The sequence below is a fragment of the Ambystoma mexicanum genome, chromosome 7q (assembly GCF_040938575.1).
Source record: "Ambystoma mexicanum isolate Mex_15411 chromosome 7q, UKY_AmexF1_1, whole genome shotgun sequence".
NCBI lineage: Eukaryota > Metazoa > Chordata > Amphibia > Caudata > Ambystomatidae > Ambystoma > Ambystoma mexicanum.
Genome location: NC_090941.1, coordinates 790,078,698 through 790,094,867, shown reverse-complemented (window position 1 = coordinate 790,094,867; position 16,170 = coordinate 790,078,698). Strand labels below are relative to the sequence as shown.

At 52.4% G+C, this 16,170-nt stretch overlaps 1 protein-coding gene across 3 annotated transcripts in view; it reads left to right on the top strand.

Annotated features, from left to right (window-relative positions):
- The first annotated feature begins 5,459 nt into the window (after positions 1-5,459).
- DYNC2H1 (dynein cytoplasmic 2 heavy chain 1) overlaps positions 5,460-16,170 on the top strand; it is a 3,314,293-nt gene continuing 3,303,582 nt past the window's right edge. For all 3 annotated transcript variants that reach the window (XM_069639013.1, XM_069639012.1, XM_069639011.1), the window contains exon 1: positions 5,460-5,748. In XM_069639013.1, the coding sequence (XP_069495114.1) occupies positions 5,545-5,748 (204 nt within the window). In that variant the 5' untranslated portion in view covers positions 5,460-5,544. The remainder of the gene's footprint in view (positions 5,749-16,170) is intronic.

Here is a 16,170-nt window from a genome sequence, read left to right as displayed (position 1 = left end):
CAGTGGCCCCGCAGGGTCTTCTACCTCCAATGCAGCAACCAGCAGCTCCAGTAGATGGTCAGGCAGCGGTTCCCACCCTTCAACCCCCAGTTCAACCTGCTGCTGCTCCTGGTGTTCAGCAGGCAGCGCCTGCCATGGCGCAGGTACGTGCGCATGCTGCCCTGCAGCCCATCCCCGAATTCGATGTGTCGGGCCCGCCATCCAGCCAGGGGCCCCGATGGAGAAGGTGGGTGGACCGCCTGGACATGTATTTCAGGGCTGCGCAAGTGGTCGATGATGACACCAGGCTGACCACAATGTTGTACTCGGCAGGGCCCTCTGTCCAGGAGATCTTTGAATCCTTGCCACAAGGGAACGGAACCTACGATCATGCAAAGGCCGCCCTCCAGGCATATTTCCTGCCCTTAGCCAACGCGGACTATGAGCGATTCGTGATGCTCTCTGCCAAACAAAAAGATGACGAGACCTTGGACACGTTCTATGGGCGCCTAAGGCGTCTGTCGCTTGCCTGCGCCTGGGGCGATGCAGAGGACATGATCAGGACCATGCTTATCCAGGCGTGCTCATCAGGCAAGCTCAGGCGCCAAGTGCTGAGGGAGCCGGGGATAACACTCCAGCGCATCCTTGAGCTAGGAAGGAGCCACGAGGTGTCAGAGGCGAGAGCGGCAAGAATGGAGGCCGAGTCGCGCCCCATTAAAACTGAAGAAATCTGCGCGATGTGGCGAGGGGGGAGAGGTGCTAGGGGATATGGCGGCGGCACACAGGACAGAGCTGGGAGGGCAGGCGAGATTTGCCAAAAATGCGGATATGACCTGCCTCACCCAGCGGAGTGCCCTGCAGCTGGAAAGACATGTGGACGGTGCGGGTTGCCAGACCACTTCTCAAGGGTGTGTAGGGCGGCCTTGCCCGTACTGGTGCCAAGGGGCCAGGGCCGAGCGGTCTCCACTCGCCAAGGTCGGCCGTCCAATGTCGCCCAGGTGGACCAGGGCGAGGAGGAGGCTCAGGCGGAAGAAGCAGAAGAAGATGAAGAGAACATATTCTTTGTCTCAAGTGTGGAGCTTCTAAGAGGCAGGAATCGACGTCAACCAAGGTGCGTGGTCGAAGTGAACCAGTCTCCGGTCCCTGTACTCGTGGACACAGGGGCATCGGTGAACGTCATGGCCCGAGAACATTACAACGCCATGGATCAGCCGCCCAGGCTGGTCACGCCTAAGGCCCGCATCTTCGCGTTCGGTGGTGTGGAGCCCATCCCTCTGGACGGGGCCTTTGTGGCAAAAGTGGAACACGATGGCTCCCACATCACAGCCCGCTTCTACGTGACACCAGTGAGTAAGAACACTTTGTTGAGTTGTGCAGCGGCGGAGGCTCTTGGCATCGTAAACTTCGCGTACTCCGTCTACCTGGAGGACATTAATGACTTGCTGGAGAAGCATCATGCCCTATTCAAGGGGATTGGGCAGATGGCCGGGGAGCCGGTGCGGCTGCACATTGATGAGTCGGTACAGCCGGTGGCCCTCAAACATCGGAGGGTACCTTTCCACCTCCGTGAGCAGGTAGACAAAGAACTGGACAGCCTCGTCGATCTAGACATTATCGAGAAGGTGGAGGGACCGACTCCCTGGGTGTCCCCCATAGTGGTGGCAAGGAAACTCAAACAACCGGGCGCAGTCAGGATCTGCATAGACATGAGAATCCCCAAAAAGGCCATCAAGAGAGAGAGGCACCTCACACCGACGCTGCATGACATCATTGCGGAGGTGCAGGGTGCTCGGTTCTTCTCGAAGCTCGACCTCAGGGCCGGATATCATCAGGTCGTCCTCCACCTCGACTCAAGGTACATTACCACCTTCACCACGCACCGGGGACTATATCACTACAAGAGGTTGAGTTTTGGGGTGTCCTCGGCCGCGGAAGTATTCCAGAACATCATTCGGGGTGCCCTAGCCGACCTCGAGGGCGTCCTAAACATAAGCGACGACATTCTGGTCTTCGCAAGGATGGAGGTGGACCACCTGAGGCGTCTGGCGAAAACATTCGAGAGGCTGCAGTCGCTGGGACTCACACTACATAAGGAGAAGTGCGAATTTCTGCACCCCTCCCTGGAGTTCTTCGGGTTTGTGTTCAGGGCGGGGGGGGGTGTCTCCTGACCCAAAAAAGGTACTGGACATACAGAAGGCCCAACCACCGGAATCTGTGTCAGAGGTGCGAAGTTTTTTGGGCATGGTCACGTACTGTGGCCGGTTCATCAAGAACCTGGCATCCAGGTCTGAGCCCCTCTGGGCCCTGACAAGAAAGGACACTGTCTGGAATTGGGGTCCGCTGGAACAGGCGGCTTTTGATGACATTAGGGGCGCCCTCACGGCCGAGGACACGATGTCATTCTTTGATCCCGCCCTACCATCGGAGATCATCGTTGATGCTAGCCCATTCGGCCTGGGTGCGGTGTTGACACAGATTGACCGTGATGGCGGCGTCCGGCCAGTCGCATATGCCAGCAAAGCGCTGTCAGACGCCGAACAACGCTACTTGCAGATTGAGCGCAAGGCTCTGGCGGTGCTGTGGGGATGTCGCCATTTCCGGCTCTATGTACTCGGACGCCCGGTGACGGTGGTTACTGACCATAAACCTCTGCTGCCCATCCTAGCGGGGTCGTCATCCAAACCGCTGGCACGCATTGAGAGGTGGATGCTGGCTCTCTTGGAGTATGGGGTGACCCTGGTTTACCAGCCAGGGGTAAACAACGCAGCTGACTACCTATCCAGACACCCCGGAGCGCCTGGAGAAGGAGATCGTGACATCTGTGAGCAAGAAGCTGAGGAGCATGTCCAAGTCGTGGTAGAGGCAGCCACGCCGAATGCCATGCCTCTCCAGGAGCTAGAGGCTGCGGCGGCACAGGATGAGTGCTTCAAAGTATTGAGGCAGTCCATGCAGCAAGGCTCCTGGAAGTCAGCGCTCGAGGCCCTGGCGGGACGCACTCAGGAGGCCCGGACTGGTCTAGAACAACTATGGAAGGTTTGTGAGGAACTGTCCTTCTCGGCGTCGGGCCTGCTACTTCGGGGTGATCGGATTGTAGTTCCCCAGTCAAAGGTGGGTGAGGTGATCACGCTGGCACACCGGGGCCACCAAGGGGCCGCCAAGACCAAGGCCCGCCTCCGGATGAAGGTGTGGTTCCCCGAGCTGGAACGCAAGGTGGACGAATTTGTGGTGGCTTGTGTCTGGTGTCAGGCAGCCTCGCCCTTACAGCGGGAGCCGGTCATCGAGGCGATGCAGAGGGGGACCCATCCGTGGGAGGTGGTTCATGCCGATTTTGGGTCCACCACCATGGGCACCCACTTCCTGGTCCTGGTGGACGAGTACTCCCGGTACCCTGAGGTGGAGTTCGTGGAGTCCGTGGCGTTTGAACACGTGGTAGTGGCGGTGGAGAAGTTGTTCGCGGCTCACGGATTCCCTCACACACTGTGTTCGGACAATGGTGCGCCCTTTCAGGGTGAACGATTTGCTGAACTGATGGTGAGCTGCGGGGTGGTGCACCGGAAGATCATGCCTCTGTGGCCTCGAGCGAATGGGGAGGCAGAACGCCTGATGAGGACCCTCAATAAGACATTTAGAATTGCCCAAGGACAGGGGCAGTCCCTACAGAGAGCCCTGTACCAATTCTTGAGGGTATACCGCACCACGCCACATGCGTCCACGGGGGTGGCCCCGGCAGAGGCAATGTTCAGAAGGTGTCCGCGAGGGCTGTTGCCGTAGGTCGGAGAGCGAGAACCTGCGGTGATTGACGACCAACGAGTTGAGATGGACCGGCAAGCAAGAACTGAGCAAGAAAACGTGCGGAGGGGGCTTCGCCCACAACAGCTGGAGCCGGGCGATGAGGTTCTCCTTCGCAATCGACACCCGCATGGAAAACTCTCTTTGCCGTACGAGCCTGAGCCACTGGATGTCGTGGCCGTCCGGGGCCCCATGGTGACTGCGTCGGATGGACGGTCGGAAGTGACGCGCAACGTGAGTTTCTTCAAAAAGATCAGAGACGCTAGAACTGACCCGGACCTGGGAGGAGTCCTGGAGAACGAGGGAGACCCACCCTGCATGCCGGAGTCCCCAGTTCGGGGTCCGTCGGCGGACAGATCACCTGTGCCGGAGGCGAGCAGGAGGTACCCTCAGAGGACTGGGCGAGGGAAACCAGCTCGCCTCACCGATTACATGCTGGGACAATTGGCTGAAGATCCAGAGGGTGAGAAAGTCTAGCTAAGGGGACCCGGGTGGATGCCAATAAAGGGGTGTTCATGGAACAGGGGTTGTGTGATTTGTTTTCGTTGTCCCATTGTTCTCATGACTTGTTTCAATTGCAGTGTTGTATAGTTTGCAGTGTATAGTTCAATGATAGTTGTTGGTTCTCCCCGAAAAAGGAGGAGTGTGGCGCTGCCCGATGATGGGCGCGCACGCGGCGGCGTGACGTTGCACGCCGTCGCGTGCAGTATAAATAAACGGGGCGTTTCCCGGCCGCGTTAGAGCGACCGGGAAGCCCGAACCAAGACGGACGTGTAGGTCTGAGTTCTTGGGGCCGGGGCTTACGGCGAAGCGCGCGGGGGGCGCCAGTCACCCTCAACACCAGCCAAGCCCCCTATGACCCCATTCACTTCCATGGACTCTCACCTGCACCAAAGAAATCTGGTATTTTCTTTCACCCGTTTTGGTGACACAAAAGGTTGAGAGCAATGCTTAATCAAGTGTGCCTTCTACCACTTGACTTATATATTTTTCTTGCACGGACATCCTGTTAAAACAAGCAAGGACAAAGGCAACAGTTTTGTCTTGAGGTATTAATTAAGATAGGCTTTTGCTAGGCATGCCATCATATGCCCACATAATCACTCCGTTGTCCAGCTTGGGATCTTATGGCCAGGTAGTATCATTATATCAATGCCAACTAAATGCCTATCCCATACCTACACAAAAGCCTAAACTGTTGGCTTTGCCAATGCTTGGTTTAAAAGGGCAGGCTGCTTAGATGGTTTCTCAGAAAGGAATATGCAGAGCCTCATACTTTTCTGCAGTTCGTGAAGCCTGCACAGATACAGTAACGTCGCAGCTCTTGCTCCAACGGCATGGCGTTTCGGGGTGAATGGGCAATGGGCAGGGTGAAGGCGGGGGAGGGGGGCTACAATTGCCACGTCACAAATCACGTTCTTCGGTCTCTAAGTGGTAAAGGCTGTTAGCCCGCTAGTTCTTCATTGCAGCGCCATAGAAGTAACTGACATTTCAAGCACTAGACAGCGCCTATGGGCGAAATCACGAACAGGAGTTAGCCACATTGAGTGTGGGCAAAGCCATCATAGTCCTAAAACGTGGATGACATCCGGTAGACCCGATATGGCCGCTTCCGGTCATGCCTTTTTTCCAAGCGCGGTCTAGTGTTCTAACATGCCACAGGCGGCGGATCACGCAGTGACTTCGCGTTGCCATGACAGCGGCTCAGGACGCAGAGTGGGCCAGGTTTGAGTTGTGAGCTGTTCCTGTGGCCTTTCTGTGTGTGGCCGAGGAGACATGATGCCGGTAGGCACAGATGACTGCAGGAAGCGCTTTATCCTTAGTACTGCACGCAACTACTTCGGCTTCTCTGCTGGCGAGGAGGTTGAGGCGGCGGCGCTGGCCACCCACGGGGAGATGGACCGATTCCTGGACGACGGCAACGAGATCCTGCTCAGCGTGCAGCAGAGGCCAGGGGGCGAGTTAAGTCTGGCCAACAAGGTACTGTTCCCAAAGCACCCGCCATCGATTCGCCCCCCCCCCCCCTTCCAGTGCTCCCGCCACGGCTTGGCATGGCTAGAGTCCTAGCTCTTGCTGTATTCTTTATTTTTCTTTATGACGGGTTAGTGTTAAATGACAGATCGCCTTTGGAGGTGCTGGGTAGCCGGACCCACCAGGCTCTGCGAAGAGGCCTCTCTGTAGCGCAACCCGCGCTTAAGCACAACATTCAGCCTGAGTCCACGATAGACTAGACAGCTTCAACATCTGTGCGAGGCAGTGCTGAATACAAATGGGTCACACATGAGGTGCGAGTAATAACCCGGTCCCGATGTTCCTACAAGTGTCCGCGTAATCACCACCAGGTTGCTGTTGTTTAAAAATGTAGAGGTTGCTTCAGTTTCGTAAATTGTAGTACTAAAAAATAGTTTTCAATCGGAAATTGATAGTTCACTTATGGTGATTAAGAAATGGTGTGCTGTTTGGGCTCGGGAAGAGCGATCACAGGTCTCCAAAAATTGCTCCGATGCGGGGCTACCTGTCACCCATAAGCAGCCATGTGATTTCTCCTGGGGGCGTGCCCTTAGTGTTGTGGTTCAGGAGGCTCGCAGTACACGATGGGGGGGGGGGGGGCAGAGTGGTTTACAACCTCTATCAATCATGTAGGGAAATGAGATGTTGGCATCCGCTGAAGCAGAACATCCCAAGCCTTCCAACCATAGCATATATTACACGTAGTTATGGTTAAGTTGCTGTTTCCATAGGAAGAGCACTTTTTGGGCGGCTTATAACTTCGCTCCCCCTGGACGAATCCTCACCAAACTTTGCAAAAAAAAAGTATATGGGCCACTCTGATTTTTTTTTTTTGCAAAGTTTGGTGAGGATTCGTCTAGGGGGGAAAAGTTAAAGGCAGGGGGCCATAAAACATCTTTTTATCCCATAGACTGAATGGGGGAAAAATTTTGTGCACGGCTACAGCCCAAACCGCTGGACTGATTTTCACCAGCAGGCAGGAGCAGGAGCTTGGTCCCGAAAGCGTGCTTTTGTAAAATTGGTGCCAATCCGTCCTGTAGTTTTCTATAAAACGACCAAAAAGTAGGTCTAAAAAAATTAGAGATATCTATGTCCGCTCCACGGTCACACTTCCCTGTTTGCTCCACAGACAAGATACCGATTGGTTAAGGGGCTGGCGTCATGACCGCGGACACGCGAAGTCTTTGCCGATTGGCTGCAGTGAGACGTGTTCTGCGTCAGATTGTATGGATGTGCCCGACATCTTGGATCTGCCGATAGCGCAGCGGCGACCAGCGGCAACATGCTATTTCGAAACTTATTTTGCTGTGTCATAGTGCTTTGGGAGGTTCACACAGTAAGAGATGGGTGAAAAACTGTATTTGTTCAGGCGGTAGGTGTTAATGATGTATTCTCTATGCACGCCTTGTTCGGAATGTTTGTGCATACAGAAAATGAAGGTTTTAATAGGGGTAGTATTTTAGTCCGTACTGCACCATGAAACTCTCCTATGGACAGGTGTGATGTCAGCGAACATTGCAATTGAGTACATGTGGTTATTACATTATTTTTTCCTATGGTTGTGCTGTTGATTAGTGCGCCGCAATGGGTGTGACATGCTGCGGTGGTTGTGGCCAGGGCCTAGAGTCTTGGATGCATGGCCGTAGGCCGAAGGCCATACTTCCAAGACTGTAGGCCCTGCATCCAAGACTCTAGGCCCTGGCCACAACCACCGCAGCATGTCACACCCATGGATACACCTGTAGTATTGATTATCGATTAGATGGTTGTGGGGAGCGTGTATAGTTTAGGGTGCATTGCCGAAGACCATGCACCCAAGAACAAAGTTATAAGCACTGGAGGTATAAGCCACTGCACACCCATACATTGTATTATCTATGAACATACAGGTAGGAGTCTAGCCTCTGGCCAGAACCACTGAAGCATACCACAACTATCGATAGACCCCTACTAACGCACATCACTCAAATGGTTGTGGGGAGGATCTGCGGTCTTCGGTGCACCTGAGAACAAAGTTGTCAACTCTAAAGTTATAAACCAACATGGATTTTACATAGTACGGTGGTTGTAGGCAGGACGTACAATTTTGAGTGCATGGCTGCAGGTTGTAGGCCATACACCAAAGAGTGTAGACCCTGTCTACAAGCAGTGCAGGATATCACATTCATACATCACACCCATAGATTCCATTATGTATCTGGTAGGTGTGGGCAGGGCCTAGAGTCCTGGGTGCATGGCCGTAGGCCATACTTCCAAGACTCTAGGCCCTGGCACAACCACTGCAGCATATTACAGAAATGGATACACCTGTAGTATTAATTATGGGTCAAATGGTTGTGGAGAGTGTGTAGAGACTATTAGATGGTTGTGGGGAGCGTGTACCGTTTTGGGTGCATGCACCCAAGAACAAAGTTATACGCACTGGAGCAATAAGCCACATCACACCCATACATTGACATATGTATAGACATACATCTAAGATTTTAGGCCCTGCCCACAAAATCTCCAGCATATCACAGCTATAGATACGCCTGTAGTATTGCACATCACTCAGGTGGTTGTGGGGAGGCCCTGCTCTCAACAGCACATTTATACATAGTGTTGTTACAAGCCACAATGGGTGCAATATGGTGTGGTGTCACGACCCTCGCCCAAAACCCCCTCTGGCAAACCCATTGGCCAGGCGGAGTCAGGACTCGGGCCTCTAGAGCCTGGCATCCTCTTCAAAAGCGCTCATGGGGCCAGTCCTGGCGCCTATGGCGCCAGGCTCATACACCATGAACAACAATGTGCTTGGGAACTACTTTATTTTATTGTCAGCCAACATGGAGGTATCCACATAGCTTGGTTCCTAAGAACCAAGCTATGCGGTCTAGTGTTTTGGGTGTGGCAGGCCTGTAACTACTTTCCTTGGTACTACTTTACCTGGGCTATATAAACCACACCCTGACTGCAGAACATGCTTCGTGTTACTTTGCAGCTTGCAACGCAACGCTCACCGTGTCCAGCTATTCCCTCGAACCTCAGAGAAGCAGAACCTGCAAGGACACAAAAGGAACATCATTAGCAGCATTTTACCTGCAGTCTTCATCTTTAAACACTCGCAGCTACTGAGAACAGCTTCCTCGAATCTGCACGCCTCCCGGACAGAACGACCTGAAAGAGGAAGATAGAGGCAACATTAAAGAAAGCTGTAGAGACATTTACAAATTATGAACTGCTCAAAAGGCTTACCTGGCTGGTCGCTTCTTGGCTGGCACCACTCCGGGCATTCCACTCGCGATGAAGAACACTGCGACCTACAAGGAAGGAAAACGCAGGTTAGCAAAGGCAAGACTTCGCAGCGCTGCGCATAGCGCTTACTTACCGCATCATAGCGCTCTTAATGCGCCATCGTTTACCAGCAGGGCTTACCCAAGCCAGTTCGCCGCGCTGAAGCTCCGCATACCTAAGGGAGAAAAAAGAGACATTTTAAACAAAGAAAGGCATGTAGAGGTGTGATCCGGTGGGTTTTCTTTAAAGTAGTTAAGGATCACCTTAGTTATGGCGTCCTGCACTGCCATGTCATGTAACATTGGTTCGTAGAGGGCCCAGCGAGGCCTCTGCGGGGGATCCGGGTCAAATACCCTGGTGGTTAATAGTATTGGGGCATGGTCGACCGGAACCTCGTGCCGATCGACACATCATCATTGAACGCCAAGAGTTGTGGGCTCGCTAGAATCAGATCTATCCGGGATGAGGTGCGGTGGACATGCGAAAAGAATGAAAAGTCTGTGATGTCCGGATGCAGGACCCTTCAGGCGTCCACGACTCCCAGGGTCCTGAATAGATGACAAAGGCTTAGTGCAATTTTGAAGTCTCTGGGTGTCGAGACGCCCGATTTGTCCAACAAGGGGACCCCTTTGGAGTCTTCCCCCTATGACTACTTGGCCCTCGACGAATGGGAGGAGGGATGACTCCAGGTCGGCGAGGAAGGCCTCCTGGCCATCGTTTAGTGCGTAGACGGCAATCGGCGTGTGGAGTTGGCTGTAGAGATCACCCTTTACCGCCACATATCTGCCGTCCGGGCTACGCAGGGTCCTTCGTTCCCTAAAGGGAGTCCCCTTCGCCAATAAAATTGCTGTGCCCTCTCTCTTATTTATTCCTGATGCCAGGTATTGTACTGGGAAGGCTCGTCCCCGAAGCCTGGGAAAGTCTTCTGCAAGGAGATGTCTCCTGGAGGAACACCACTGAGGCCTGGAGGTCTTGCTGGTGCCTTAGGGTAGATTTGCTTTTTTTGGGGGAGTTCAAGCCTCTGACGTTCAACAAAATGTAGCGCAACTTGACATGTGGCTGGAGGAGGGGACGAACCTTCAGCGATCAGATAGAGTGGGGGGGAGGAGGGAGCTACCAGCAGGGGGTTGTCTTCCAGTGTCAGGCTGTGAACATTGGTCCGCTGCAACCAGGTTTTTGTCTCATCCAAACCAGGGCCAAACGTGTCCCGACAACCAGCGGGTCAAAAAGGGGCCCAACCAAAAAAACAAAAATTCAACCAAACTAGGCCCATGGGGCCTCGGGCCGGAGTAACTGTTCATAAACTCGGCTGGGGCATTTCGTGGGAAGCCTGGGCGCCAAGAGCATAAGTTCCGGCACAGAGGTTTAGCAGCTTCTCGTTAGTTGTGTGTGGCGGGTGACTTACCTCCCCTAGGGACTTTCATCCAGCGGTTCCGCTGTGACCTCGGTGTTGAGCTATGCGCCTTATGAAGCCATCATATCCTCATCGGGGGTCGCGGGATCCCCACCCATGATGCCTCTGGCTTCTTCAAGAGAATGAATCACTGTTGTCTGTCCATCAAATGAGAATTGATACAAGGCCGGGAAGAGCCACCGATATTTGATCTTTTGGTCCTGAAGGAAGACGGCCAGCGGCCGTAGGGCTCTCCGGTGTTGGACTGTAGAGGGGGCCAGGTCCTGGTAGCGTTATATAGCGGCTCCTTGGTATGTCGGGTCTCCCTGCGTGCGACTGGCGGCCATGATTTCTTGTCTTGTGGTTAAAAAAGTGAACCCTGGTGATCACCTCTGGGGCTTCAGAGGCGCAGGCGCCCCTGCGGTTTCGCAGTCTATGGGTACGATCTAACATAAGTAGCGACGTATCGCAATCCGGGAAGAGAGTTTGGAAAAGGTCGCTGATGTAGGCCAGTAGGGCTTGGTCTGATATTGAGGTGGGGACCCCCCTAATGCGCATGTTATTTCTGCGTGTCCTGTTTTCCAAGTCTTCCTGCTTGCGATGCATATTTTCGGTGTTGTCTTCTAAAGATTGGATTTTCCGCTGCAGCTCAGCGATCTGGGCCGAGTGTCCCAGGACTTGGTCTTCCGTGTCGCCTACCCTGTGTTCCACCTCTTCCATTCAGTTGCCCAATCCCTCTAATTTGGTTGTGACCTCCGACATACAATTGCGAAACTTAATGTCTGCTAGAAGGCCTTGGATATCGTCCTTCGTGGCCCAATGGCCCTGGGATCTTTCATTCGATGAGGCCCGGGTTTCGACAGGGTCAGTTTTCTTGAGTTTCTCTTGCAGATGCATCATTCTGGCTATGTCTGCCGACCTCGGGCCTTTGTGCTTGGACATCCTGGTGCAGTGGATGGAACCTGCTGGGGTGAGGTGGCAGCTCTGAAGGTGCTGGGCAGCCGGCGCCATGTTGCTGGGGAGGGTCTCCGTAGCCAGGGGGTGTCTATGACTCTCAGCGCGGCTGTGTCTGGAGCGATGTGGTGTGCCCCCTGCGTGAGTTTAAAGGGTAGGGGGGGCTATCTGTTCTGCCTTCAGGGGCCCGCTAGCGGAGTGCCATGGCTTCCTTTGACAATGAGCCTGGTGCTAGCTCATTGGGATGGATAGGCTCCAAGTATGTCCAGGGGGGCAATGCCTGTTCAGTTGAGATACCTGGGGTGGGAGCCACCGCCCCTTGCAGCCGCTTCTTGGGCTCTTGTTGGCCAATCCTCCTCGCCTGGGTCCCCTGTGCGCTTCCTGGGGCCCGAGCTGGGCGTGTCTGTGGTCCGCTGAGGTCTCCGCTGTCTGCCCGCCTGGTGTGCTGCGGGGGCGGGTAATGGCGGTCCTCTCCGCTTTATGCGGCTGGCTTGCCCCTGCTGCAGGGGAGCAGCATGGATGGCTTCATTTCCTTTCTCCGGTGGGCTCACATGGCCGGGGCCTGGTATCCATAGGCCTCCTTGTGCGTCCGCCTTCGCTGTGGCGGGTTGTCCTGGCCTCTGTTTGCTGGGATTGCCCTTTGCAGCTGTGCCGCATCGGATCTCCTTCAAAGGCTGACAGGGCTGATGAGCGCCCTTGCGGTGTATGTAGAGCTGTGCCGGTATGTGCAAGGTGCTTCAAGGCCTCGCAGTGGTGGGCGTAAGAGGCTGAGGTGGAGCGGGGTGGGTAGAGGTCCGCCAGAGTCTCCTTTTGACTCTGGGCACTCAGGTGGAGAGGAGCCACAGAAGAGCAGATGTGGCCGGGGCCTCTTACCGCCTGAGGTGTCCGTCAGTGTTCCGGTGCTTCCCTTTTCTCTGAAGAACCTGTCGCTGCACCTCTCCACCCGTGGTGGGTAGCCGGGCCGGCCAGGGATTGCTCATAGCCCCTCGGGCACCTCAGCAGCAGTCAGATGGGTGCTGGCACTGCTGCCCAGCCTGCTGGGGGACAGGGCGTCGGGTAAGCCGCTGTACTGTGCTGCGCAGATAGATTCCTCCTCCTCCTTCCCGGCTCGGCTCCTTCAAGCGGCCGCCATCTTGGGTCTCAGGCCCCGGCACCGTTTTTGCCAACCAAGTTTTCCGGAGCTTCGGCACTCCAATTTTAGTCCATGTTCGAGCGGCAGCGTCGGGGAGGGTTCTGCCACCCGCTAGGGCACCCCCGTGCCTGGAACAAAAAGGTAAATCGGGCGTATAGTCGCTGGAGCCTGGGCGTCCTACGGAGCTCTTAGTGAGGCATCTGCATCGTCGGCGCCTCAAGACACGCCGCTCCAGGATGCTGTTTTAAGTTCCCCCATCGCGCATAGAGGTATTGGCATATTCTACCAGTTTGCTGCATTTATTCCATCTACCTTGTTTGGATCTATAGGCTAACTCCCCTCTAACTATCCCAACTTCCCTTCCCGCCTTCTTCCCCCGCCCCCTGCCCCCAACAATTGCCCAGCTGAATACCTTGTGCAGAGGCATACCCGCATCTTCCTCCAGCTCCAGATACTTGTCCTGGTGCTAGGAGTGCAGTGGGAGGATATGTAACCGCTGGTATCCTAAAATAAACCAATCGGTCCTCGGGTGTAGGACGTTTCCTCCCAGTGCGTACCCGACTGGGTACCTCACCAATAGTTCCTGCATTGTACGGTTGTCATCCAATTGCCGTTCTCCTTATGGCTTTTCAGTGTCTGCACAGTACCTTAGGATTTGTCTCCTCTTCCTTTACCTTGGTCATCGGCCTCAGTTGGCAAATTCTCTGTGCCCATCCACTTATGTGCATCTTTGGGTATCTCAAAGAAGATAGTGTGTCCCTTTTGTGTATGACTTTTAATCTGGCCAGGTACAACAGCATATATTTGAGGTTCCCCTCCCGCAGCCTCCTCTTGACTGCGTAAACCTCTAAATCTCAGCTTTGCTCGCAGATATTCACAACCACGTTATGTGCCTGGTGTCTAGCTTATGTGCACAAACGCACACTGCAGCATCTATTTCTGCACAGGATCATTCCGGATCAGCAGGAGCTCCTGGAAAACACATACTACTGCATGGCAACTTAGCCACGCCCCCTGGATGACACAATCCTTATGGATCAAACGCCCACGGGGCTTCAGAGATCTTTGTACTGTCTGGAAAGTTATGCAAAGAAGAATGGATTAAAGATAAGTCAAAATAAGATAAAGGTGATGATTCGGGGAGGAAAGCAACTTCGTAACCCTAAATGCAGCTGGTGTTTGCGTGGGGAGAAGTAGTGAATACATATATATACTTAAGAAGTCCTATTTATTTTCTCTAGCGAATAACCATCTGTACAAGCGGTTGGTACAGACGAAGATACTAGGCAGGTGGCAGGTCAGAAGAAACTTTGTGAACCAGAGATGTGGGGGGGGGGGTTTGTTGAAGCTTTAAGAGAAGCCTATGTGAAGAGCACGGTGATGGCAATATTATACACTTTGGAAACCCTCCCAGAGAAACAAATACTGTGGCTCAGACAGTTAGAAGGGGGAATACTTTGCTCACTACTAGGAGTCCCTCAGACGGTCCCTGGGCCTGATTTGAGAGCATGTTTGAAGATTGCAAGATGTGTATTGTACGTAAGAGTGAACTATAAAATGGATGAATCCAATACATTAAGAAATTCTCTGATGGATCATGCGCGGCAGGTTTTAGCTAGACAAAGGGGAATTCGCACAAACTTGGCATATAGTGATTTATGGCACACTGCACAACAGAATTTTAGTGATGTATGTATCCCTTTGTACGAGGTAGAAGATATTGAGTATTTTAAGGCAACGTTCAAATAGAAGTCAGGGTATAGGGATCATCTAGGCACATTCTTATTGGTTGCAAAGCTCTGCTTCTCCAGTGTAGCAAGGGGTACAGTGGTTTCCATAACACAGAATGTGGTTATCTTACCGACCAATTTTGATCCGCGATTTACATGGGGAGTTCACTGATTATCTCTGCCGCTTCATTTTATATATAGATTTTTAAAAAAATACAATTTTAATTAAAATGCCACGAAAAGGAGAGTTTTGCTATGATAATGTTTGAATGATGAATTGGGGGCGGGGGTGTTTAAAATAATGTTTAAAGAAATGTTTGATATGTATTGTATTTAATGGTTTTATGGTTGTTTTCGTTTGGGTGCATGAGGCATGTAATTTGCTATAAGCACTTAAATAGAAAACGAAAAACAGACTAGGGCAAGGGAGAAGAGTGACTTGATTTACTTGCTAATTCTGTTTGTTTCACATCAGAGAGGCATTGCTCACTAGAAATGTGGCACACAACCCTTTCCAACCGCTCCTCTCCAGTGTTCAGTTGTGAGCAGTACCTTTCCTAAACGGAACCTTTTCAGGGCCGTAGTTACCTAGCCGGTTTTTAAAGACCTTCGAAATTACTAATGAAATCTGGGCCAGCTTCCAGGCACATGTTAATGCCAACATCAACCTCACATTCCCTCCAGACTTAATAGAACTTGTGAGGTCGAGGGGTGTATGATTCTGTCTTGCATGTGGATCCACCACGACCACAAGGTAAGCAAGACATGTTTTTGGTGCCTTTGCGCAGGAAGTTCCGAATAACAAGCCTTATGCCGGACCAGCGTGCAAATAAAAGCAAAATATTAATGGACATCGAAGAAAAACTCAAATCAGATTCTATAGATAAAAACACGTGTCTGAATCCTGTTTCAAAGGTAAGGGTTTCCCATTTTGAGATCCTTAATACCGCAGAACCTTCTGTGAGAGAATGGCAGGCCTGTAATCTCTTGGAAGAGCTACTATACACCAGTACTGAGAATGGAAATTGAGGGGAGAGGTGTCCTCCCAGTCACAAAATCATTCGTACCCTTTCTCAGCATGTACCCACGACGGCTAGGCATCCTTGGGATTACAGTTTGTGCTCTTATGATTTAACATATTCAAGATGCATCAACACACATTCTCTTTGCCTGCAATGTTTTACAGGGAAGGATCTCGAACACCTGAAACGAATAAAAGTGCATAGAACGGACTTGATCGCATTGAATTGCGTGACGTACGTTATTTGCCTTGGAATGCAGGGAACATTTGAAAGAGTATACATTCCATCATACCACACCCCACGCTTACTCTCCTCTTTACACCACCACTCAACTAGAACACAGAGATACTATGACACCATTCGGTATAACTGTTCTCATATCAACATCTCGCGCTCACTCCCCATCCCTTATGTAAACACAGCTGGTTACACCCCTCCCAGCCAGGCGTTCTCCTCAGGCCCAACGCAGCCACACTCGGTCTGGATTAATCCTGCCAGAGCGAACACATACTCCTGATCTCAACCCCCACACCTACCGCTATGAAGCAGCTACTACACGAATTCCGCACCAGCTGCACACATACCTGGTGTGCACACGCACTTTTGGACTCCCTACTCTCTCTACTGACTCGAACTTCGGTTCCCAAGGGCGTTTAAACCTACCAGCGCCTTCAGACCATACCAGTGGTATATAAGGCGCTATATAAATGCAAAATAACATAACATAACATATGTCACCATCCACCTTCAAGTCCTTAAAAAAAAAAAGTACCTTACTTTTTTTTTTTTTAAATTCGGTTTTATTGGTTTTAACACAAGCAGAAAAGAAAAAGAAACAGAAAGATAAAGTACACATTATATGGTACACCATTGGTAACATTCGGTTGC